Source organism: Schistocerca piceifrons, chromosome X (assembly GCF_021461385.2).
Source record: "Schistocerca piceifrons isolate TAMUIC-IGC-003096 chromosome X, iqSchPice1.1, whole genome shotgun sequence".
Taxonomy (NCBI): domain Eukaryota; kingdom Metazoa; phylum Arthropoda; class Insecta; order Orthoptera; family Acrididae; genus Schistocerca; species Schistocerca piceifrons.
Window position 1 is genome coordinate 587,801,050 of NC_060149.1, and position 27,536 is coordinate 587,828,585.

The 27,536-nt window shown below is 38.4% G+C and overlaps 1 protein-coding gene across 2 annotated transcripts in view; it reads left to right on the forward strand.

Moving 5' to 3' along the window:
* Nucleotides 1-27,536, forward strand: part of LOC124723114 (membrane-associated guanylate kinase, WW and PDZ domain-containing protein 1) — a 394,868-nt gene that overhangs the window by 283,805 nt on the left and 83,527 nt on the right. For both annotated transcript variants that reach the window (XM_047248296.1, XM_047248298.1), the window contains exons 6-8: nucleotides 18,341-18,457; nucleotides 21,141-21,332; nucleotides 21,831-22,019. In XM_047248296.1, coding sequence (XP_047104252.1) covers nucleotides 18,341-18,457; nucleotides 21,141-21,332; nucleotides 21,831-22,019 — 498 coding nt within the window. The remainder of the gene's footprint in view (nucleotides 1-18,340; nucleotides 18,458-21,140; nucleotides 21,333-21,830; nucleotides 22,020-27,536) is intronic.

The following is a 27,536-nucleotide window of genomic DNA, read 5'->3' on the forward strand; positions in this document are numbered from 1 at the left end:
TGAATCTCTAGGACAGTGTAATTAAGTATTTTGTCAAAATAAAGGTGATGGTAAAACTAATAAGCCAGTATGATGCTTTCAGTTTAAACAAGGTTTCACATCTGGCATTCAGTTTACTAAGAGCTTTCTAGCCATCTCATCAGGGCTAGAGATTGCTGAGAGAATGTCCATTCACAGAGTAACAGCATGGGCTCAAAAAAAAAAAATCGGCATCGAAGGACATAGCAGTCATCAGGAGTCAAACTCTGCTACAAATAGTGGCACATCACCAACATTCACAGTCTGGATGGCATCCAGGTGGCAACTGTGCATAATAATGCATCACGTGAAGTGGACAATTGGGTTGAATATTGAAATACTGTGCAGAAAAATGTAATCAACAAACTGGCTGAACAAGCAAAAACACACCATTGGACAATAGAACCTGAGAAATGACATCATATCACTTGACTCTATGGCGAGGAGATATAAAAGTGGGATAGTGCACTGATCTTCCAAACGAGGTGTCAAGATGAAAAGTTGTTCATACATTTGCCAAAACAAACATGATATTAACACACCAGTAGCTAATAGCATTGTGTGTCAAGCCTGGCACTGGTACAAGAGAGAGTTGATTCCCACTGGAAGCAGCAGAAGAGGCCTGCTGTTGAACCTGTGGGAAGCTTACCAAAGTGCCAGTGCTTAGATCCAACAGTGCCAGGGAATCAGTGATCATAAGGCTGTTGCAGCATCTCTTAATATGGAAGTAAATAGGAATATAAAAAAGGGGATGAAGGTTTATCTGTTTAGCAAGAGCAATAGAAGGCAGATTTCAGACTACCTAACAGATCAAAACGAAAATTTCTGTTCCGACACTGACAATGTTGAGTGTTTATGGAAAAAGTTCAAGGCAATCTTAAAATGCGTTTTAGACAGGTATGTGCCGAGTAAAACTGTGAGGGATGGGAAAAACCCACCATGGTTCAACAACAAAGTTAGGAAACTACTGCAAAAGCAGAGAGAGCTTCACTGCAAGTTTAAACGCAGCCAAAATCTCTCGGACAAACAAAAGCTAAACGATGTCAAAGTTACCGTAAGGAAGGCTATGCGAGAAGCGTTCAGTGAATACGAAAGTAAAATTCTATGTACCGACTTGACAGAAAATCCTAGGAAGTTCTTGTCTTACGTTAAATCAGTAAGTGACTCGAAACAGCATATCCAGACACTCTGGGATGATGATGGCATTGAAACAGAGGATGACACACACGCAAAGCTGAAATACTAAACACCTTTTTCCAAAGCTGTTTCACAGAGGAAGATCGCACTGCAGTTCCTTCTCTAAATCCTCGCACAAACGAAAAAATGGCTGACATCAAAATAAGTGTCCAAGGAATAGAAAAGCAACTGAAATCACTCAACAGAGGAAAGTCCACTGGACCTGACGGGATACCAATTCGATTCTACACAGAGTACGTGAAAGAACTTGCCCCCCTTCTAACAGCCATGTACTGCAAGTCTCTAGAGGAATGGAAGGTTCCAAATGATTGGAAAAGAGCACAGGTAGTCCCAGTCTTCAAGAAGGGTTGTCGAGCAGATGCGCAAAACTGTAGACCTATATGTCTGACATCGATCTGTTGTAGAATTTTAGAACATGTTTTTTGCTCGCGTATCATGTCATTTTTGGAAACCCAGAATCTACTCTGTAGGAATCAACACGGATTCCGGAAACAGCGATCGTGTGAGACCCAATTCGCTTTATTTGTTTATGAGACCCAGAAAATATTAGATACAGGCTCTCGGGTAGATGCCATTTTCCTTGACTTCCGGAAGGCGTTCGATACAGTTCTGCACTGTCACCTGATAAAGTAAGAGCCTACAGAATATCAGACCAGCTGTGTGGCTGGATTGAAGAGTTTTTAGCAAACAGAACTCAGCATGTTGTTCTCAAAGGGAGAGACGTCTACAGACGTTAAAGTAACCTCTGGCGTGCCACAGGGGAGTGTTATGGGACCATTGCTTTTCACAATATATATAAATGACCCAGTAGATAGTGTCGGAAGTTCCATGCAGCTTTTCGCGGATGATGCTGTAGTATACAGAGAAGTTGCAGCATTAGAAAATTGCAGCGAAATGCAGGAAGATCTGCAGCGGATAGGCACTTGGTGCAGGGAGTGGCAACTGACCCTTAACATAGTCAAATGTAATGTATTGTGAATACATAGAAAGAAGGATCCTTTATTGTATGGTTATAGTGGAACATACAACTGGTAGCAGTTACTTCTGTAAAATATCTGAGAGTATGCATGTGGAATGATTTGAAGTGGAATGATAATTATAAAATTAATTGTTGGTAAGGCGGGTGCCAGGTTGAGATTCATTGGGAGAGTCCTTAGAAAATGTAGTCCATCAACAAAGGAGGTGGCTTACAAAACACTCGTTCGATCTATACTTGAGTATTGCTCATCAGTGTGGGATCCGTACCAGGTAGGGTTGACAGAGGAGATGGAGAAGATCCAAAGAAGAGCGGCACGTTGCGTCACAAGGTTTTTTGGTAAGTGTGATAGAGTTATGGAGATGTTTAGCAGGCTCAAGTGGTGGACTCTGCAAGAGAGGCGCTCTGCTTAGTGGTGTAGCTTGCTGTCCAGGTTTTTAGAGGGTTCGTTTCTGGATGATGTATCAAATATATTGCTTCCCCCTACTTATACCTCCCGAGGAGATCACGAATGTAAAATTAGAGAGATTCGAGCGCGCATGGAGGCTTTCCGGCAGTCATTCTTCCCGTGAACCGTACGCGATTGGAACAGGAAAGGGAGGTAATGACAGTGGCACGTAAAGTGCCCTCCGCTATACACCACTGGGTGGCTTGAGGAGTATAAATGTAAATGTAGATGTAGATGCCAGGAAAAAATGAGTAGCATTTGAAAATCTGCAGGAAGAAAGTGAACATAATTTTGTTATCTGACAAGAACAACGCTGATGTTGATGTTGCTCATGGACTACAACAAAAAGATTTTCAGTCTTCTGAAAGAAATTACCTACATCAGGCTTGTCATGTAACATCATTAAGGGTGTTAGAACATGAACGACTATTCCACCACAACCTTTACAGGCTTCCTGAGATGCACAAGGAAGGCATTCTTTAAGACTTATAGTTAGTAATATTGGTGCATTAACATACTAGTTAGCATAACACCACACACACACTGTCAGCAAATATGCTGGGAAGTTTGAGCACGACATTCGCAACTCTGCCCACTTTGTACATCACCTCAGTCATTTGTTGCTGTGGTAAACGTATATAATGGAGAACTTTGATCTGCTCTCCTTCCATAGGAGAATTCCACATTCTGAATCCTTGGAAAAAAATTGAGGGAAATGTCAATGACTGTAGCACAGATCTCTTCAGGCACATTATCACAGTGCCAGGAGTTGAAATTGGCTATAAATAGTGGCACAACACCAACAATGCTTCATGGTCTGGTTGAAGTGCAGGCAGCTAGTAGGTGTAATAACATTGTTTGCAGTATATGTAGAAGATGGATGGGTCAGTCATCAAAATATCATGCAGTGAAATGGAGCCAACTACATGGCCGAGCACCAGAAAGCGCGCCGTTATTCATTGTAGACATGCTAAAGTTAATATAATATGTCATGTTTCTGGCCAACAGCGACATACATATTCACACCTGGACTGTTATGTTGCACGAGTGATCATTCTGATCACATGGTAGTTTCAGCAGACATTAAATTTGATGTTACAAGGGTGTGTCGAAAGGTAATGCCACAGAATTTTGTACATGAAAACTCTTCAAGCTTTTTAACTAAAACAAAGGTTATTAAGGTTCTATATCTTTATTCTTCATGTTTACATATTTATTTCTCAACACAGTCTCCCTGGTGATGAACACATTTCTCCCAACAAGAGACTAGTTTGTTGTTACCATCACTGTAGAATGTTTGACTTCGTTGACAGAGAAACCACCACACCTCTGCTTGCACTGCTTCATCATTATCAAAGTGAAGTTCTCGAAGGTGTTGTTTAAGTTTCAGAAATAGATGAAAATCAGATGGGGCCAAATCATGACTGTATAGAGGGTGATTGTTGACAGTGAATCCGAGGTGACAGATTGTTGCTGATGTCACAACGTTCACATATGATCTGGCATTATGCTGAAGGAGAAGGTGCTCCATCTGTGGATTAATTCTTCGAATTTGAAACTCTATTACAGCACGCTGTTTCTCAGCACCGCGTGTTACGCACTGCAATTGGAGCCCTGTAGCAGCAGAGGGCTGCAAATAGGTAGACATGAAGAATAAAGATGTGGAATGTTGGTAAATTTTTTTATTTAAAAAGTTTTAAGAGTCTTCACATAAAAAATTCGAGGGCATTACTTTTCAGCACACCCTTGTACATCCATAGTGTCAACAGGAACATTGGGAATCATTTCCTGGAAACTCAGGAGTGAGCATTGGTGCTCTTTGCCATGCTTTCTCTCGCACCTCATCACTGTGCATCCGACCTCAACTAGTTTAATAAAAATTGAGGCTACTTTTGGGTTTGCTGCTATCAAGTTGCAGAAAAGTAGACAAGCAATCTTACTGTCAGTGATTATACTGCATTGTACACTTTTGTTTTTTTGATACAGTGGATGCTTTGTCTGCTGGGGTCGTGGTCAATCTTCCTGCAAATTCTGAACAAGTACAGAGTTTGGAGATGTTGGTCATTGGGAAGTCCAGTGTTGAGTGGGTGATGGAGTACCTCAGGAAAATAGTTGGTGGGTCAGGATGAAAGGCTGTCTCAGTTTGTTTGCTGGGAGGTCTTGTGTTAGATGTTGACAAGGTTCTGCTGGTGGTCAACCCCGGATGCAGTTTTTTTTTTAACATTCACTATGGAGTGGACAATCTTAAAGCCCTTTAAATGGGTCTAGTGTACACTACTTACAGAAAGTGGCTGGCTGCTCAAGTAGTAAAGTAGTAGATTAGGTGTGTTTTGTCCATTGGGGAAAGTGGGGGGGGGGGGTGTAACTGGAGAGTGATGGCTTGTTGATGAACTAGGTGTTGTTATCAGACAAGGGAGTAGGTCATCCATATTGTAAACAGTGAACGTCCATCCTTCCATATCAGAAAACGTTAATGTAGTATTAGTTAACTGCAGCAATGTGGATGGTAAGGTCCCTGAAAATAGTATCACAAGAATAGGTTGGATGCCATTGTGGAGGAGTGTTTATTGCCATAAAGAATTTGATCATATGTAGTCAGATTATTAGATTCTGAGTTTGAAATAAACTGTGTATAGGTTAGTGGCAATTGTGGGTTAAGTATGCTAATCAGATGCTTTGTGGACTACCTACTTTACAGTGATAGAATGTGTCAGAGAAAACTGGAAGAACATGGCTAAAGTTCCTGATAATGCTACATTTATAGGGGAGATTTCAAGTTGCTAGTTGGAGAACTGCTTTTGGATGAGCAATGTCTTAGACATCATAGTAACTAACATACTTAAAGTATTCATTTCATTGACCATGGAGGAGGGCATTGGTGACTATAAATCTATTATAGCATGAATGACTACAGATGTAACAAGAAATGTTTAAGTACAACAATATTTTTGTGTGGCAAGTGACGAGAAACACATTGTAATTTATCTTAGCAGTTGAACATCAAACATTGATCTTGATTGATGAATATTTGAAGTATCACAGGATAAAGTTGAAAAGTATAGTACAGTACACTTTTTAATACATGTATTAGTAAGGTTGTTAGTGATAGAAAGACACATAGTTGCAGAAAATTTTTATGTAAGCAGAATGATTTGTTGCATATTTAAAACAAGTCACAATTGTCGACAATCAAAAGCAAGAGGCACCAGGATGGATGTAAGAAGAGCAATCCAAGAAGCATTCAGTAAATTAGAGTTCATAATTGTATTGACTGGTGTGACAAAAAAAAAAGTCCGTAGGAGTTTTGGCCGTACATAAAGTCAGTTCTTTATAAATTATGTGAAAGAACTTGACACCCTTCAAGCAGCAATTTGTAGTAGAGTACTGTAGCAGCAAAGCATTTCAAGTTATTAGAAAAAGGAACAGGTCATTCTTATTGCTAAGAATGGTCATAGGAATGATGTAGATCATTTTTGTAGAATTATGGAATATGTTTAATGTTCACATGTTATGACCTTTTCTGGAGAATGAAATTTCCCTCTGATAATATCACTGTTTGCAGAACCCATGTCGATTTCTACAAACTGTGCTTGCTCTGTTCATCCTTGAGATGCAGAGAGCAATAGATAATAGCACCCTGGTTGATATCATGCTCATTGGCTTTTCAAAGACTTGTGATTCACCTAGTTAAAAAGAAGCTTATAGAATAATGGACTAACTTTAAGACTGCATTATGACTTCCTAGCAAGTGGAATTCAGCATGTTCTTAACACTAATATTTGAAGTATTCCAAGGGGGTGTTACAGAGCTGTTACTGCTTACAATATTTAAACAACTAGGTGGGTACTGTTGGAATCCCTGTGAGACCATTGGCAGATGATGCTGTTGTAAACAGAAAGTGACAACATTAGAAGGTTGTTGCAAAATGTGAGAAGACTTGCGAAGGATCGACATTTGGTCCCGGGGCTGGCAGTGAACCTACAACATAAATAAATGTGTTATATTCTGGATAAATAAGCAAAATAAGTATTACTCTTCCATTATACTATGGCCAACAAAGCACTGGAAACGGTAAAAACCCTAAAATATTTGGGAGTAACCACCTGGAGTGACCGACAGAGTAATCACCGAATAAAACTAGTGGTAAGAAAAGTTGATGCAAGGTTGAGATTCATTGCAAAAATCTGAAGGGTGTCTTGTCAGCTCCCTTGCCAACATGGTCAGCAGGCCTGTCTCCCCATTTAACATGTTCTGGACATGATGGGGTGGCATCTGGTCTCTGCCAGCATCACTAATAATATCCAGTAACAAATTTTAAAATAGATGGAAGTAACATAGAACTGTTCCCCTCCTAACAACATCCAATACTCCTCTGATTGTGTTAAAACATGGTTCAATACTACATTGCAGCCAAAGGAAGCTATACAGAATATTGAAATGATTGAACGTTACAATCTGTTCATAGGTGCAGGAAGCTGTAATTTATGACACACCTAATGGTGATGTGGCTTCAGACACTAAACCAACCACATGAGACACAGAACCAAATCGTGTAGTTTGTTTACAAAAATGGATTGGTGTAAAATTCCTGTGTTAACCCTATTAAAATGCTCATTTCCTGTCTTGTCCATCAGCTACTTGTGTTGTTCTGACTGTAGTATACACAAATCCAAACTTCAATACCCATGAACATGTTATAAGGCAAAAAGGAAAGTTCTATGTCGAGTCAGTAAACATCAACTAACGAAAGTTCCATTTCAAGTAGCGCCATAAAATTTGAAATACTCTTCCACATAAGCAGAAATTATTTTTATCATTCTTGCTTTTTAATAAAACCCGATGGTCATTCTTACTTGATAACTGATTCTGTTCAGTAGCAGAATTTATAGAAGCTGCAAAATGGAAAGGCCTGAAACAACAAAGTGCAAAATATCCTGCTGCAAATAGTAGATAAAGCAAAAAACAAACAAAACATTATTTATTCACTGCAGCATTAACATTTTTGGATGAAAAAATAAATGCTGAATTGCAAGTGAATCGGGCAGTGATGAGAAAGCAATCTCGTGGTTTGTTGCTCCATGTTCGTTGGCATGTTCACAGAAGTGAATGACCTCCTGAGAGTAACTTCACATATATTTATGTAACATTGAATATTATACAGAACACACTTATATTAAATTAATACGAAAGTTCCAGAACCTTTTAGGAAATCTGAAGGTAAATAAAAAAAGTGTTGGACATAGCAAGCCACTACACATAACTTCGTAACTCCGTGGCTTTATCCATTTCACTATGCTTGAACTTCAGGAACACACAACCACATCTTTTATGTTATGATCTTTTGGAGGCTTTAATGTTATTAACTGTCATTTAATTATAATAAATCATGCCAAGAACAATGCATTATTGATGATTCTTCAATGCATCATTTCCTTGAAACAGTATACCTTCATAACACACAACTTATGATACAAGAATAACCAAATAAGAAAATTCTTTAACGGCCAGTACAATGTTTCCCCATCATTTTATTCAATAAATCATACTGAGACATTGTACGGGGGGCCAAAGTCACACAAGGGATGATCCCTGTGGTTAATGGGAGAAGGCAGACAGTTTTTTTAGGTTAAAGGCAAAGTCCAGACAGACAACAATCTAGAAGAATAGAATAAAAGAAGCTTCATGTACAGTAAATAGGGATAAAGCTAAGGATAGTATCAAATTAAAATTGTTGGATGTGAGCTCCGCCAGTTATGCAAAACACCGTTTTTCTCAGTACCCAAACATGTTTTGGCACCACTGTGCCATCATCAGTGAGTTTTCGTTTTTATTTATTCTGCAATGTGAACATGTTTGGGTACTGAGAAAAACTGTGTTTTTGCATAACTGGCGGACCTCACATCCAACAATTTTAACTGCAAACACGGCCAATACAAGGAGTTGCAAATCAAAATGATGGATAAGTATCAACTTACTTCAGCAAAATATCAGGGGAATAAAAAATAAAGTAGATAAGTTGTTAGTGTGTTTAGATGATCTCAAAAATAAGAATGAGATCGATATACTTTGTCTGTCTGAACACCAGATAACTGTGGGGATGGAAAGTGTCAGTATAAATGGGTATAATTTAGCATCTTACACTTGCAGATCTAGCATGGATAAAGGTGTAGTTTCCATCTATGCAAAACAAGGGTATAAATACAAAACTGTAGAAGCAAGCAAACTTTGTGTCAATCAGCACTTTGAATTTTGTGCATGTGAACTACATCTAGATAATGTAGTGTTGACGTTAGCAACAGTGTGCAGGTCCTCATTAGGAGATTGGGAGATATTCATAAAAAAGTTTGACTCCCTGTTATGCTGTCTGTCAGACAAAAAGAAGTTATTAACCTGTGGTGATTTCAGTGTAAACTTCCTAAGCAATTCTGATAGGAAAAGTGAACTAGAAGTGTTATTAATGACATATAACTTAGAATCAGTGATCAATTTCCCTACACGTATAGCTCAAGACTGTAGTACTCTAATAGATAATGTATTCGTACAGCAAGAGGATGTAAAACTAATACGTGCTTTCCTTGTGATAAATGGATTATCAGACCATGATGCACAATTGATTAACTTACAAAACCTAGCAGGGTGTACAGTTAAGAAACCATTAAGTAAAAGTGTAAGGTCGCTCAACCTGGTATCTACAGAGCACTTCAGAGAAAGTTTAAGAAATGTTAAGTGGGCAGATGTATATAGTGAGCCAAATGCTAATGATAAATGCAACATATTTCTTAATAAATTTATAAAAATTTACTAAATGCAACACAAAACCGTTTTCACAGAAACCTTGGGTTACAGCAGGTATTACAGTTTCTTCAGAAATAAAAAGAAAACTGTATGAGACAGCAAGAATTAACAAAGACCCATAAGTAATTTTACACTATAAAAATTATTGTAACCTACTGAGAAAAGTTGTTACAAAATCAATAAATATGTATGTTAGAGATGAAATTAACAACCCAAGCAATAAAATCAAATGTTGATAGAAGGGCGACAGGAAAAGTAACCAATGGGGTAGGTAGTGTTACTTTTAAAGGGAATGAGACCATCTTAACCAACAGTACACAAGTGGCTAATGTATTTAACAACAATTTCTTAAGTGTAGGTGAAAAAATTGATGAGAATAGTTCAAAAGAAAAAGCCAAGCAGTACATGGAAGAGTCAGTTTTGAGAAATCTTAAGTCAGATTAATTTTCACCTAACAGTCATTAAATGTTTGGAAAATAAATGTTCTATTGGGGTAGATGACATCTCTAACAAGATAATAAAACAAGGTGGAGCAGTTACAACTGATGTTGTGAGTCACATATGGAATGCATCAATAATTCAAGATATATTCCCAGATATGTTAAAATATGCATTGTCAAGCCTCTCCGCAAAAAAGGGGTGCCACAGATGCCGATAATTACCAGCCAGTATCCTTGCTTACAGCATTTTCAAAAATCGTCGAGAAAGTAATGTACCCAAGAGTGGTTAGCCATCTCAACAGTAATGGGATACTTACTAAATCACAGTTAGGATTTCAAAAATGCTGTTCCACTGAGACAGCAAATCCAATTCCACTGCCCACATAATAGAGTCTTTAAATAGTGAAATGTCACCAATAGGAATTTTCTGTGACTTATCCAAAGCATTTGATTGTGTGAACCATGACATTATATAACAGAAATTACATTTCTATGGTATAAATGGAACAGCAAATGAGTGGTTTAAGTCATATCTACAGAAAGGGAAGCAAAAAGTTCCTTTATGTGGTTTAAGTGATTTGAGGAAGTTTGCCACTTCATCTGACAGGGGTGAAATTACATTAGGTGCTCTACAGGGTTCCATCATGCGTCCCATTCTGTTCTTGATATACTTGAATGACTTCCCTTCTTATCTGAAATAAGAAGCTAAACTGACACTGTTTACTGATGATACAAGCATCATTATTAAGCCAATGAAAGAAACTCCAATAGAAAATGATACAAATAATGTCTTTGGAAAAGTTTTTAATTGGTTTTCTGGGAATGGGCTTTCTCTTAACTTTGAAAAGTCAACAGTACATCCAATTTTCTGCTACAATGAGTGCAGGTCCTTCAGTAAATATAACATATCAACAGAAGTCAGTAGCCATGGTAGAGCATACTAAGTTTTTGGGTATACAGATAGATGAGAATCTCAACACGTACACACATTCAGAGTACCAGGTAGGACTGGTGGGGCACATAAACACGTTCAGAGCATGCAGGGACAGGTACAAAGGCACGCATGTTAGCACGTCCAGAGCAGTTAAAGGGTTAATTGGAAAATTCATATTTTGGATCTTCTCAAGTGACTAGGTTCAGCAACTTTTGCAATCAGAATAATTGCCAATTTTGAGGATATAGAAATTAGTAAGTTAGCATTGTACTGTATTGTATTGTATTGTATTGTATTGAACTGGGGACCTAGAAATGATGGAGAGGCTTCGTCCCCACTACAGCCCACAGTGGTACACATCCCCACAACAGGCTACAGCAGTCCACTCACCCCACCACTGCCCCACACTGAACCCAGGGTTATTGGTGTGCGGTTCAGCCCCCAGTGGACCCCACACCCCCCAGGATTGTCTCACACCAGATGAGTGTAACCCTAATGTTTGTACGGTAGCGTAATTATGAATGCATACGCGGAGAAAGTGTTTGCGTAGAAATCGCTGGTATAGTGTAACTGAGGTGGAATAAGGGGAACCAGCCCGCATTCGCTGAGGCAGATGCAAGACCACCTCAAAAACCATCCACAGACTGGCCGGCGCACCGGACCTTCACACTAATCTGCCGGGCGGATTTTTGCTGGGGACAGGCATGCCTTCCCGTCCGTATAGCAGTGCGTTAGACTGCACGACTAACCGGGTGGGCAAGCTAGCATACTTTGCACTTTGCATACTTCCACTCTCTGATGTCAAATGGAATAATATTTTGGGGTAACTCAACACGTAGGCAAAAAGTATTCACTGCTCAAAAGAAAATGTTTAGAATAATGTGTGGGGCTCATAGTTGCACATCTTTTAGGCATCTGTTTAAAGGGTTTGGAATTCTTACAACAGCCTCACAGTATACTTACTATCCTCTACTTAACCTATCTTTTGAACAGAAAGGAATAAAATATGCTGTAGTAAAACTGTTTGATAAATTACCAGATGTAATAAAAAGTCTGTCAGATTCAATAATAGTTTCAAAAATAAATTGAAATCATATGTCCTTGACAACTCGTGCTGTACCATAGATGAATTCTTGAATAGGAATAAATAAATCTATAGGTATAATATATCCATTTTGTGCCATTTAAGGAAAAGGGTTATGTAATAAAAATTTTAAGCTTAAGAAAGAAAAAAGGAACCTTGATTCATGCAGGCATTTTGTATGCATTTGACATATTCTGCATCATAACGGTTACCATGAGATTGATCAATGGAACATGTAACTAACTAACAATAATGATGCATTTTGAAGAGTTCCTCAATGTGCTGGTGACAGAAAATGCCATATATTCATAGGACGTAAGTTATAACAGGAAACCCACCAAGTATGGGCTTCAGCTGGAAACAACAAAATCCAGTATGGTATGTCCCAAGCTGTTCATGATGTAGAGAGTGTTCTTGCCTCAAAGAAGCTAAGTGTAGGTCAGTATCAAAAGAGAGTAGGAAGAAGAGTCTTGCTGCTAGGTAGTAGCCTTGGGAGGGGTGTAGGGCCAGATGGTCCAGAACAAATTAGTAACAGGGTACCAGGTCAAGTGTTGCTGGCCTTAGGCAGGTGACAGAGGCCATAGGGAGTTTGTGCAAAGCTTTTGTCAAAGAGGATCGGGATATTGTAGTAGATGGAGCAAGGAACAGCCTGGCTAAGGGCAGTACCTAGGAGCAAGGAACAACCTGACTAAGGACAGTAATTACAGCACTGTGGGTGACTTGGCGAGTTGAGCAGATTGCTGCTAACTGAAATGATATCTTATATGAGTGCAATTCCTGTTGTAACAATTGGGAGGTGGGGATATACTAGGCATGGCTGGCACCTGAATAGGAGAATGAATGATAGATTGGCTGAGCTTCTTGCAGAAAATGTACAGGTGGTTGCCGTCACCCAAAGCAAGATCCTTGTGTTTATGTATGTCAGAGAGGTACCTTTTTTAGGCTAGAATCAGGGTTCAGGCACCCTGTTTTGAAAGAAATCAAATAACAGAAGAGCTCCGTGAAATGCTAAATAATTGACAGAAAATTGGAGTTTGCTTACTTCATCAAAATATTACAGGATTGAGTTATAAGGTAGAAGAGTTCCTTGTCTGTTTTGAAAATTCAGAGAGCTCTGAAAAGGTAGACATCCTTTGCCTGCCTGAGCACCACATAACCATGGGGTTAGATAAGCTACATGTAAAAGATTACGCTCTAACAGCTTACTCATCCAGTACTAATACAGAAAAAGGAAGAGCTGTTACATATATTAAGGCAATTCACTAGTTCAAAAATATTGAGACAAGTAGATTTTGTAGTGATCAGCACATAGTAATGTGTGATTTTGAATTAATACTGAAAAATAGTTCACTTTTAATTGTAACTATATATGGGTCCCTACTGGGAATTTTGAACTGTTTATGAATAATTTGGGTTTCGTTAATATGTTACTGCCAGACAGCAGCAAGCAGTTAAAAATCTGTGGTGACACTGTTGTAGATTTTCTTAAGGATTCTGATAGGAAAAATCATCTGGAAACCTTATTTGGATCCTACAATTTGATCTCGGTAATTAACTTTCCAATACAGGTGGATAAAACCAGTAGCACCCTAACTGATACTGTTTCCTTTAGTGAAGCTTAGACCAAGAAAATAACTGTTAATCCAGCAACAAATGATCTCTCTGATCATGATGCACACTTAGTTAGTATAAATAAGATAGAGCATTACAGTAGGGAGACTCCGCAGTAGGTATCAATTAGAATAATATTAATGACTCCAGGACAAATGTTTTTAAGAATAGTCTTCAAGAAACGACCTGGGACAATATTTATAAAGAACAAATGCTAACATAAAATTTAATCTATTCCATGATAAATTAGTGTCATCATTTGAACGTAGCTGTCTGCAGAAGCTAAACAGACAGTACATTAAACAGCCATATAAAAAACCAAAGATCACTAGAGGGATTAAAGTACCTCATGAAAGGAAAAAGGAAATGTACACGTTGGCAAGAACAAGTAGACACCCTGAAGTAGTTGCACACTACAAAACTATTCAAAGTTGCTTAGCAAAGTTATTAAAAGCCAAGGAACATACCCATAATGTCAGAAAGCATTAATTCCAACTACAGACTACAGCTGTATGGAATGTAGTGAAATGAGAGACTGGACAACCAGCTATGGAACAGGATAATATCACTACTGAACTGAATGGGAGAGGTATAAGTGATGATTCACTGGTAGCAAAGATATTTAATAATTGTTTCTTAAGTATAGTAGGAAGTATAGGGGCAAACAGTTCAAGAGGAAAATCACAGCAGTATGCCAAAAAAGCAGGTCTCATAACACTCAGACATATGAATGTACACCACTTTCTGCTTCTGAAATTAAGAAAATTATATATACTCTAAAAAATAAAAACTCATCTGGTATTGATGGTGTTTCCAATAGAGTACTAAAGATTTATTCTGATGCAATAAGTCCTGTCTCACCTGAAATATGAAATGTGTCGCTAATGCAAGGCATTTTTTCCAGAGACACTGAAACATGCTGTAGTCAAACGCCTCTTAAGAATGGTGATAGTACAGATGACAATAATTATATCAATCTGTTTTGCTGCTGACATCATTTTGCAAAGCTTGTTAGAAGGTGATACATTCTAGAATAGTATCTCACTTAAGCAGCAATAATATTCTCAGCAAATCACGGTTTGGACTTCAGAAGAACAGCTGTACTGAGAATGACATTACATGTTCACTCAACAAGTTTTACAACCATTAAATTATAAAATAGCACCAGTTGGTATTTCCCAGAACATGTCCAAAGGATTTGACTGTGTTAATCACAGTATTCTCCTAGATAAATTGATTTCTTGTGGGATTGATATCTACACATATAATTGAAACTCATTGTCGAGTGAAAGTTATAGGTTATGTGGCTCTACTGACAGTCCCTGATATCTGCCTGTTGTACTAGCTGGGCCAAACATTCCGAATGCAAAACACATTTTTGGATACATAGAGTTGTTTATACAAGGATGATTATTATTTCACACCATTTGGTTCATTTTTAAAAATGTTTTCTCTTCATTCCCATGGCTATCCTTATCCCAGCAACAACACTTGCTGCAAATGCTGTCATTATTGAAAACTATAAAACTTTGAAAGTTTTGCATGGGTCTCCTGATGGATGTAACAAGGGCTACATGTAAGTTAGTGCATACTGAAAGACATATGTCAAGCTAAGAAAGGTTAATGTTAATCATTTTGTTGGGCTGTTAGATATAGGCTGGATAATTGGCATGTCTCTTATTCCTTGCAGATAAATACATTTAAAAACTCATTGTCTCAGGAAAATGGAGTTTTATTTCTGATTAAATTCACAATGTCTGTAAACATGTTTGGTTTATGATACAATCAATAAAGATTAATCTTAAAAAAAAAATCACATACATATAATCAGTACTGCTATTAGTAAACCATATTATGCTAACTTTCTGTGCAACATGAGCATTAGAACCTGTAAATTGCTTAGTTCAGCATAGGGCTAAAAGTAGACTGCTTGCAGTAACCCTCTATGGTCCAAGTCACATCAGCTGATTGTTCTTCGTAATGTACACTACTGGCCATTATAATTGCTACACCACGAAGATGACATGCTACAAACGTGAAATTTAATTGACAGGAAGAAAAAGCTGTGATATGCAAATGATTAGCTTTTCAGAGCATTCACACAAGTTTGGCGCCAGTGGCGACACCTACAACATGCTGACATGAGGAAAGTTTCCAACCGATTTCTCATACACAAACAGCAGTTGACCGGTGTTGCCTAGTGAAACGTTGTTGTGATGCCTCGTGTAAGGAGAAATGCATACCATCATGTTTCAGACTTTCATAAAGGTCGGATTGTAGCCTATCGTGATTGCAGTTTCTCGTATCGCGACATTTCTGTTCGCATTGGTCGAGATCCAATGACTGTTAGCAGAATATGGAATCGCTGGGTTCAGGAGGGTAATACGGAATGCCGTGCTGGATCCCAACGGCCTCATATCACTAGCAGTTGAGATGACAGGCATCTTATGCGCATGGCTGTAATGGATCGTGCAGCCACGTCACAATCCCCGAGTCAACAGATGGGGACGTTTGCAAGACAACAACCACCTGCACGAACAGTTTGACGACGTTTGCAGAAGCATGGACTATCAGCTCGGAGACCATGGTTGAGGTTACCCTTCACGTTGCATCACAGACAGGAGTGCCTGCAATGGTGTACTCAATGACGAACTTGGGTGCACGAATGGCAAAATGTCATTTTTTTGGGTGAATCCAGGTTCTGTTTACAGCATCATGATGGTTGCATCCATGTTTGGCGACATCGCAGTGAATGCACATTGGAAGCGTGTATTCGTCATCGCCATACTGGTGTATCACCCGGCGTGATGGTATGGGGTGCCATTGGTTACATGTCTCGGTCACCTCTTGTTCGCATTGATAGCACTCTGAACAGTGGACGTTACATTTCAGATGTGCTGCGACCTGTGGCTCTACCCTTCATTCGATCCCTGCGAAACCCTACATTTCAGGAGGATAAGGCACGACCGCATGTTGCAAGTCCTGTACGGGCCTTTCTGGATACAAAAAATGTTCGGCTGCTGCCCTGGCCATCACATTCTCCAGATCTCTCACCAATTGAAAATGTCTGGTCAAGGTTGGCCGAGCAACTGGCTTGTCACAATATGCCAGTCACTACTCTTGCTGAACTGTGGTATCGTGTTGAAGCTGCATGGGCAGCTGTACCTGTACACGCCATCCAAGCTCTGTTTGACTCAATGCCCAGGCATATCAAGGCCGTTATTACGGCCAGAGGTGGTTTTTCTGGCTACTGATTTCTCAGGATCTATGCACCCAAATTGCGTGATAATGTAATCGCATGTCAGTTCTAGTATAATATATTTGTCCAATGAATAATTGTTTATCATCTGCATTTCTTCTTGGTGTAGCAGTTTTAATGGCCAGTAGTATAGTTTCTTGTTCTCTTTGTAGACATCAACATATTTTGTAGTCTGGAATTTCTGACCAGCTCTCAATCAAGTACAGGTACAAGTAGTCCTTACATAAGGATGCAGTTGGTGTATTGTGTCACAACTGGTGCTCCACCAGACAAGAGTGAGTAGTGAATTAGGTGTTGGCCTCATATTGAGGGGGGGAGGGGGGGTAGGCTTAATTCTTTGATTGACTATACAGGTTTAGAACTTCTGTATTTTCCCTAAGTCACTTCAGACAAATTCTGGGAATGTTCTTTCAGCAATGAGATGATCAGTTTTGTTCCCCATTTTTGTCCACTCGAGGTAATGCTTAATCATTAATGACCCCAATGTCATAAAGACATTACACTGTATACTTCCAACCTGTTTCTTCAAGCACCCCAACTTTGACACATCAGTGACTAATATATCAATTACTTAGTACATAGAGTAATAGTTTGATGCTACATGAAAGATGTTTCAAATGATGTTCTCTCACAAATGAATCACACAGGACTACAGCAACTATGAGTGAAGGGCCAGTCAGTCCAAATGTGTTCAGTGGAATACAACTGCCACGGGCATTCGATATGCATTTCTTGTTCATAATTATGTCTTAACATGTACTGTAGTTTGCTTTTCTCTTAAAGGTTTTAGTAGCTGTGCACATTTTTTTCTTGTTCATGATTCATGATTTAACTTGTGTTGTATAAGAAAACAGGAAAAGTGTGTAGTTTCCTCCTCCCAGTCAGTAATTTCTGAAGATATTCTTCGTCAAACACATCAACAGTTAGTCACTAGGTAGTTTTTTGCATGTTCCATACATCATAATTGCAATATCTTGCTATGATGTGGAATGAGTCAGTTTTAAAGTACACTTTCTCACTGAAAAATATGACTGTATGCTGACCAATTACATGATTGACCTAGGTTACTTTTATAACACGGTTTTAATTATAGAATCTGATACAATTTGCCTACGACTTTATTCTATTAAAAAGTTAAAGATGGTTATAAAAGATTTAAGTTACTTTTTAATTAATTCATACCATTTCTCATGTATATGGGAAATTTTTAAAAGTATTCTAGAGGAATGCTCTTATAACAAAGCTGTGAACTATGTGCATAGATCTTTATGAAAAATCTGTGTACACTCACTGTGTCAGTAACCCTCTATGATCCAGGTCACATGCACGCCAGCTGTGTGTTCTTGACAATACAGCTTGTTCAGTTTTCAGCCATCAGCATTTGCTGCTCAGTTTTGTTACGTATGGAGAACACTCCAGCAGTCCTAATGGAATCTCATCAGATACTGTGTGTTCCAAGAATAATTTAGTATTTAAACACACAGCATTTGATGTGAACAATCAATTTACCATCATTTAATTGTAGCATGTTTAGCTTCTACCTTTGATGATTAACATGATTTTATTGTTCTTTTCTAGTGACTGGATCAAGTGAGGTTGAAGATGGCAGTTACTCACAGTATAGGAAGCCGCAGAATTCACAGTCATCTAGAACAAGTGGAAATGGTCACAGTTCTACATCAAAAAGATCAAATAGTAAGTGAAATATTTTAATAAAATTGATGTATTAAAATAAAATCTCTCTCTCTGTCTCTCTCTCCCCCCCCCCCCTCCTCCCCCTTCCCCCCCCCCTCTCTCTTTCTCCAATTACTTTTATTTATGAAACATACAGTACCTGACATAACATACAGTCACCATCTACACTAATAATAAAACTGTAAAACTATCTTCTGTTTGGACACACAATCTTCAAAAGTACTAGACGAATTTCCATGAGAGTTTCACAGGTAACTTGAGCATGACGTGGGGCAACATGTAGGTTTTATTTCATGAAAATCAGATTATGGAGAAAATATAACATAACATAAAGTTTCACCCATATCCATACTAATATTATAAATGTGAAAGTAACTCTGTCTGTTGTATTTTCACGACTAAACCATTGAACCGATTTTGATGAAATTTGATATAGAGATAGATTGAACCCTGAAGAAGAACATCTACTTAAAAAAGATTGAAAAATGGATCCCTGAGAGGTTAATGTAAGGAATGGAACATCATTTTTACATCAGTGGACATAAACTATGTTAAAATAGTATTAAAATTGTTGCATAATGCATATGTTGTATAATGTATAGCTACTTTGATAGCACGATGCACGGATCAGCGATGCTGTGCATGCCGCCTCATCGTGTATTGGGATAGCTTGGGGGGGGGGGGGGGAGGGGGGGGGGGAGTGAGGAGCGTGATGCACATCATGAGCTGTGCTTACCTGAACAGGCAAATATGTGAGGGCAGCTAACGTTAATGTGATTGCATATACAACAGTTTACTTACCTGCCATCACTCATCATAACAAAACTACTGATGTGCCAGAGCAGCTGCAGGTACAGCTAGCCTACCATAAGAAAGCACAATATGGATGCTGTTTATTTACTGCAAATCTGTAACTGCACAATCATGGATGATGACCTATTCCATCATTTGTTGAACAGTAATTTCCATTTCAGTTAGTTATTACTTGATGAAACATTATAATAACTAAACTGAATCAATTTATTTGTTCCAATAACTTTCAACATCGAGTCTATTGGAAAACTCTGTGTACGATAGTAATAAAGCATTTTATGGAATTGATTACTAGTTTCAACTTTGGTTGCTCATCATCAGATGAAGTTCTAGTCAACTAGGAGAGGTTATTAAACAAGAGGAAACAGAAAAATTTTAGAATGGTGTACTTTAAACACAGAATCTAAAAGAAGCTGCAGATAATTGGGTACTAATTTTTCTGCTTCCTTAAATCGTGTCTGTACCTACTTCATTCACACCATATACAATGAGGTGTGTGTGTGGTTTCACTTGGTGCTATTGCTGTTTAAGTGTGATATTTTTCCGGAAGAGTGATGTGTCTGTGCTATTATCAGCTCTGATTATTACTTATATATTACTTGTTGGTGGATGATATATTTACATTAAAAGTTCCATTAGAGTCAAATGAACAGTTTTTTACACCCATGTCCTGGTGTGTTATTTGTATATTGTGTCAACAGTTCAGGTGATCAATGCATCTCTTACAATTCTGATAGCTTAATTGCTAGTTTCCTGATGTATTAGTATTCGTGCATGCTTCTGTCCTAGTTTTGTAATCTATGAGAGTACTTTACATTCCTTTCATCTTGTTTGTGGTTTCATTTCTACTGTGTAACTTTTGTGTTTAATATGCTGTCAGTGTATAGGCATAGTTGGTTTGTTTGTTGACTTCTGAGGGTTTGAAGGTTTGCTGACTTTTGAAGATTTGTTGCCTTTTGAAGGTGAGGTTATAAAATTCCAATTTTTCCTTCTTCCCCTCAGGACTGTGGAACATGGAGATAGGTCTCTGCCTTGTATGTGATGTTCCTGTATAATTCAGAACAATTACTTTTTTATTGTCTTTAATATCAACGTCAGGGCCAGCCTTCTTCATCCCCCAAATCCTCTCCACACCCTAATGATGCAACTGCCACATACCCTAAGGGAGAACCTCTGATTCTAGTGTTTGGAAGTAATAGAAGTAAACATCAATGACACTGAAAATTTTTTAATAAAGAGGAAGACTTATACCAATCCATATGTCATTATTTATTATATGGCCATCAGTTTTGGTGCTTCAGGGCACCATCTTCAGGCCTTAACTGACACTGAGGGGCTTAAATCATACACAATTCATCAGTGGCCAACATCTATGAACTGGTTTTCACAGACTATCTGTAACAACAATATTGTGTCTCCAACTATGGAAACCACTGATGAATTACGTCTACAGTTGGAGTTAAGCGCCCCGCCCCCCTCCCCCCATCAGCAGTTAAGGCTTGAAGATGGTGCACTAAAGCATTGAAACTGGTAGCCATACAATAAATAACATCATAAGGACAGCTGTAGGTGTTCTATTTTATTACATAAGTAAACGGCTGAAGTCCCTCAAACCTCCAGTGAGAAGGATGGACATACAAAAACATGAAAATTTTAGTAAGCTTGGAGGTGTGCTCAGATAGCTGACTACTCGAGACATGGGAGCAGATCTGGTTTTGAATCCCAGACAAGCATAGATTTTCATTTGACACATCATATTCAGCATTCCTTTAGTTAAATTTCCTCTGTTCCATATATTGGTGTAGTTTTGTTTATGGCAACATAAAAATATGTAAGTATATATATATATAATTTCTGTATCTCTTTGCAGATTTTGAACGAGCATTTTTTACTCGCAATCCTAATGAACTTCAAGGAGAAAGGATAACAACTACACTTATTAAATCTTCTCGCGGTCTGGGCTTCACAATAGTTGGTGGTGATGACACTGAAGAAGAATTTCTCCAGATTAAATCCGTTGTTCCAAAAGGACCAGCATGGCTTGATGGTAAATTACAAACAGGTAAGGAGTACTGCTTCTGTTAAGTTAAAAAAAAAAAGGCTCTGAGCACTATGGGACATAACTTCTGAGGTCATCAGTCCCCTAGAACTTAGAACTACTTAAACCTAACTAACCTAAGGACATCACACACATCCATGCCCGAGGCAGGATTCGAACCTGCGACCGTAGCGGTCGTGCGGCTCCAGACTGTAGCACCTAGAACCGCTCGGCCACTCCGGCCGGCTTCTGTTAAGTGAATATGTTAATTTTGTTAGATCAGTTTATGGAGCTTGGAGATCACAAAATAGTATGAAATAATGTTACATTTACATTAATATTTATTAATACCTTTGTAGTCTTTTTTTTTTATTATTTGTTGGGGCAACTTTGGCCATTTACTCATTTTAGACTATTTTATTGTCCCACAAGTGCTGGTACATATATAGAAGAAAGAATTGGAATTAGAATCTTGAGCTTTTAAAAATTTACTTAAGTTATGTTAATAATGGTTTCTTACAGGTGATGTGCTGGTCTATGTAAATGAAACCTGTGTACTAGGCTTCACACACCATGATATGGTTAGTGTTTTCCAGTCCATTGCTCCAAATGAGACAGTTACATTGGAAGTTTGTAGAGGGTACCCTCTGCCTTTTGATCCGAATGATCCTAACACAGAAGTTGTTACTACTGTTGCTGTAAATGCTCCAGGTAAGTTTGTTTATATTGGATATGTCATGCAATTTGGCTTTGGATCATATATCTTCATGTTACTCTTTTGATACTGGTACACATTTTGTGATAGACAAGTTCCAAACCTTCAATACTAATTCTAATAGTTTCCTCTGTTGTATCCTGTGTGCCCATTCTTACACAATATTTACTAGTGCCGGGGATCTTACCTAGAGTATCATCAAGTGGGTTGGCTATTTTAAGTAATTATTTTTTCTGAAATGATTTTACTTAAAAGTGTAATTAATTTCATACTAGAATGTGTCATGTAGTATCCTTATGAACTGTAACATATGACAGTTATTGCTGACCCATGTACTTTGAAGTCCCGTTACAGTATGCTTCAGAATCATTGTTGTGTAATTAAGGAAGTTTTTTTTATTTTTTATTTTATTTTTTTTATTTGTCAGTAGTCTATTTTGGAGGAATCCCTTTTACAAGCAGCTCATTGTATGTGGCAGTTGTTTTTGTATGCTGTGTGTTATATTGATAACTATATCTTTCAGTTGCTTCTTACGGCCTTTCCAAATTCACTTTTCACTTCTGAGCAATGTACAGTCCCTCGGCATGCAGTACCTCTTTAAAAATATCCACTTTTTCACAATTGTTTTGAGACATCTTTGAGACAATGGTCAATTCTGTAACTCTTAAACAGAGCTGGTCATCAAATAACGATAAAAAATGGCTATTCCCACATTCTTATATTTCAGTAAAAAATTATTTTGGTTGATATGCATCAGTCATTGACAGCAAATGATACAAAATCATTTTTTACCCAAATGTTTCTTAATATTATTTTTTAATATCATTTGCATCCAGTACTGATGTATAAAAATGTCGTATTTGTAGTATGCTATTTCACTCTTGTCTTATGCTTAGTGAGACAAGATTCTCCTCTAACTACAAGGGAGGATTGGAAAGTAATGCACAATAATTTTTTTTCTCCCCTGATATTGCAGCTTGAGTATTGAAATCTCATGACGATATAGTTTGAAGTTTACACTGTAGAGGTTATTTTGTTTTCATGTGCAGTTCTAGTGAGAAAAGCTGAACTACGACACAAACATGGTGTGCATCTTATTGTTGTTGTCTTGTGAAGATATTTGTGAGAAAAAGGGCATAAACAGAGTCAAATTCACAGGGACTGTATGGGACGAATCTGTGGACCATAGCAATGTCTCCCGGTGGTGCACATTCTTCCAAGAAAGCTGTATGACCTTTAGTTATTCACTACGCACCTGGCAGCCGGTAACAGCTGCAACCTCGCGGAATGCCGGAGCCACTGAGGAAGCAATTTTGAAAGATTACCATTTGCAACTGTGAACTTTATTGTACAGTTCAACATCTCGTATGGTCTGGTGTATGATATTGTTCATAACATGTTGAAATTTCATAAATTTAGTGCTCACTGGGTGTCTAAGAACTTGACAACCACAAAGGCCAGCAAATGACAAAAAGCTTGGATCACTTAACACGTTACGCCACAGAAGGTCATGACTTTCTGAAAGAAATCATCACTGGTGATGAGTTGTGGCCGTACCACTACACACCCAGAACCAAGCAGGCCTCTGCAGAGTGGAAACATGTTGGTTCCCCAAAACACACACACACACACACACACACACACACACACACACACACACACACACACACACAAAAAAAAAAAAAAAAAAAAAAAAAAAAAAAAAAAAACCTGTGTGACTCAATCTGCTAGGAAAGTGTTTGTGACAATGTTCTGGGATATACATGGTGTGTTATTGGTGGAGTTTGCAGAACACAGGACCACTGTAAATGCTGCAGCCTACATTAAAACTTTGGTTAAGCTGCATCGTGCTCTTCATGACAGACCCACAACATTAATGCTGAAGTGATGAAGTTCTTCATGGCAATCTCATCCCCATGTTCCTGTTCCTTTTTGTGAGGAAATTGCCGGATTTGTGTGGGAGGTGCTCCAACATCCACTATACAGTCCAGACCTTGCACCTTTGGACTTTCATATGTTGGGTCCCATGAAGAAATTTCTGGCTAGTCAGTGTTTTCTGACAAATGTGGAAATGAAATCGGCAGTCCACAGATGGCTGTGCTCCAACCAAATAGACTTCTACAAACAGAGCATGTAGAAACTGGTAACACAGTGGGAAGCATGTGTTGAGAACATTATTGACTATGTGGAAAAGTGGGTAAAAGATGTTAGTTTATTTGTGATTTTTTTTTTTGTGTGTTACCTATTAAACTTTTTGATGATAACATTATTGTGCATCATTTTCTGATCTCCCTCATATATTGAAATTCCTACTTTTTATGCTGAAGTTTTCAGAATATTTTGCATATCATTATTAGTTTCTTCTTACAGTATTAAGTTAGGCATGAACAGATTTCATGTCCTCTGTGTCAACTAATTGTTGTGGTTCCTTCACTTTGAAAGGACCAAGTTTATCTTGAAGCAGAATGTTCAAGTCATCTTTCATTCCTTTATCTATGGTTTTCTTCTGAAGGTATTGCAACAAGGTGCTTGTTTATATTTGTTTCATCAATTTTCTTGGCTATTGTCTTTTCCTTGGCAGTTGTATTGATTGCACTTTTAATAATTATGATAGATTTTTTTGTCTTTACATATAAAATTACCTATATCTTGTTTTGTTTCATAGTCAACTAGAATCATATAATTGTTTGCCTAGATTACTATTTAAATCAGAACTCTGAAAGGTACTCTGTTTATGATTTGTTATTTCTTTAGTCATTTGTCACAAAAAGTATACTTTATTGCTTTCTTACAGCCTGTCTGTTAGGGGATAGATGATAAACATTCACTGTATGCTCGAGGCTTGGGATCTACATCTACATGTTGTACATGATTACTCTGCAGTTCACAGTCAAGTGCCTGGCAAAGGGTTCATGAAATCACCTTCAAGCTATTTCTCTACTGTTCCACTTTCGAACAGCATGTGGGAAAAACAATCACCTAAATCTTTCCATCTGTGCTCTTCTCTGTTTTTTATTATCATTAACATTTCTCCCTGTGTAGGTGGTTACCAACAAAATATTTTCACATTCAGGGGAGAAAGTTGGTAATTGAAATTCTATGAGAAGATCCTGCCTGCCGCAACACAAAAAGACTCCGTTTTAATGATTACCACCCCAACCCCAATTCACATGTCATATCTGTGACACTCCCTTCTTTGTTTTACAATAATGAAACACAAGCTGCCCTTCTCTGAACTTTTTTGATGTCCTCCATCAATCATATCTGATGTGGATCCCACATCACAGAGCTACACTGCAGAAGACGTCAGACAAGGTTATTGTGCAGGACCTCACACTTCTCGTTATTCAGAGATAATTGCCACATTTTTCACTATGCAGAAATTTTGTCCAAATTATTTTACAGCTGGTTTTGGTTATCTGATGACATTACAAGACAGTAAATGACAGCATCATCTGCAGACAATCTAAGAGGAGTGCTCCGATTGTCTCCTAAATCGTTTATTTAAATCGGGAACGACAGAGGGCCTATAACACTTTCTTGTGGAATGCTAGATATTCCTTCTGTTTTACTTGATGACTATCCATCAGTTACAATGAACCGTGACCTTCCTGAAAGGGAATCACGAATCCAGTCACACAACTGATGGGAGGCACTGTAGGCACACAATGTGATTAGAAGTCACTTGTGAGCAATGGTGTCAAAAGTGTTCTGGAAATGTAAAAAATATGGAATCAGTTTGCATATTCAATAAACACTTAAAAATAATTTGAACATTGAAGCTCAGAATTTAAATTTAAGTTGTTTGCATTCTCTGAAGAATATTGTTTTGAAAGGTGAAGTACAGTGTTCACTAGTGGTGTATACCTTAAATACACTGAAGAGCCAAAGAGACAGGTACACCGATCTAATATTGTGTAGGGCCCCCATGAACACACAGAAGTGCCACAACATGACATGGCGTGGACTCAACTAATGTCTGAAGTAGTGCTAGAAGAAATTGACACCATGAATCCTGCAGGGCTGTCCATAAATCCATAAGAGTATGAGGAGGTGGAAATCTCTTCTGACCAGCATGTTGCAAGGCATCCCAGATATGCTCAATGATGTTTGTGTCTAGGGAGTTTGGTGGCCAGCAGAAGTGTTTTAACTCAAAAGAGTGTTCCTGTAGCCACTCTGTAGCTATTCTGGATGTGTGGTGTGTCGCATTGTCCTGCTGGAATTGCCTCAGTCTGTCGGAACGTGCAGTGGACACGACTGCATGCAGGTGATCAGACAGGATGCTGATGTACATGTCACCTGTCAGAGTCATAGCTAGACATATCAGGGGTCCCGTATCACTCGAGCTGCACACACCCCACGCCGTTACAGAGCCTCCACCAGCTTGAACAGTTCCCTACGGACATGCAGGATCCATGGATTCATGAGGTTGTCTCCATACCTGTACACGCCCATCTGCTCAATACAATTTGAAACAAGACTCGTCCGACCAGGCAACATGTTTCCTAGTCATCAACAGTTCATTGTCGGTGTTGACGGACACAGGCAAGGCATAAAGGTTTGTGTCGTGCAGTCGTCAAGGGTACACGAGTGGGCCTTCGGCTCCAAAAGCCCATATCAATGATGTTTCGTTGAATGGTTCGCACACTGACACTTGTTGATGGCCCAGCATTGAAATCTACAGCAGTTTGCAGAAGGGTTCCACTACTGTCACGTTGAACAGTTCTCTTTAGTCGTCATTGGTTCCATTCTTGCAAGAACTTTATCCAGCTGCAGCGATGTCGGAGATTTGATGTTTTGCCAGATTCCTGATATTTGTGGTACACTCATGAAATGGCCATTAAGGGAAAATCCCCACTTCATCACCACCTCAGAGATGCTGTGTTCCATCGCTCATGTGCCAACTATAACACCATGTTCAACTCATTTAAATCTTGATAACTTGCCATTGTAGCAGCAGTAACCGATCCAACAACTGTGCCGGACACTTGTTGTCTTACATAGGCTTTGCCGACTGCAGCTCTGTATTCTGCCTGTTTACATATCTCTGTACTTGACTATACATGCCTATACCAGTTTTTTTTGCCACTTCAGCGTGTATAGTGTTTGTATTCCACTAAAAAAAACCGGATCTGCCATAAATAGGATTAGACAGGACACGTGTTTTATTACAGTGGAACAGAAGAGAGACGAAATTAAACAGTAGGCTATATTGTAAACAAAAAAATGGGAAACGATATTACATTCACACATTCTTCTAAATGACACCAAAAATGAACTTGGAAAAGACCAAATTAACTAAAAATAAAATTAAGTACATTTCCTGACAAAAAAGTGAAGCACCTGGAAGACATGGTAGGATGTCAATGTAAACTTCCTGCATGTGAACAATGTCAGTGGATGTATAAATGATTAAGGTTGCAATTCTCTGTGATAGGTAGGTAGAATGACCACCAGAGTGCATTAGTGTTGTTCAATCTTAGTGTTGTTACCAGGCCTGGTGGAGTATATAA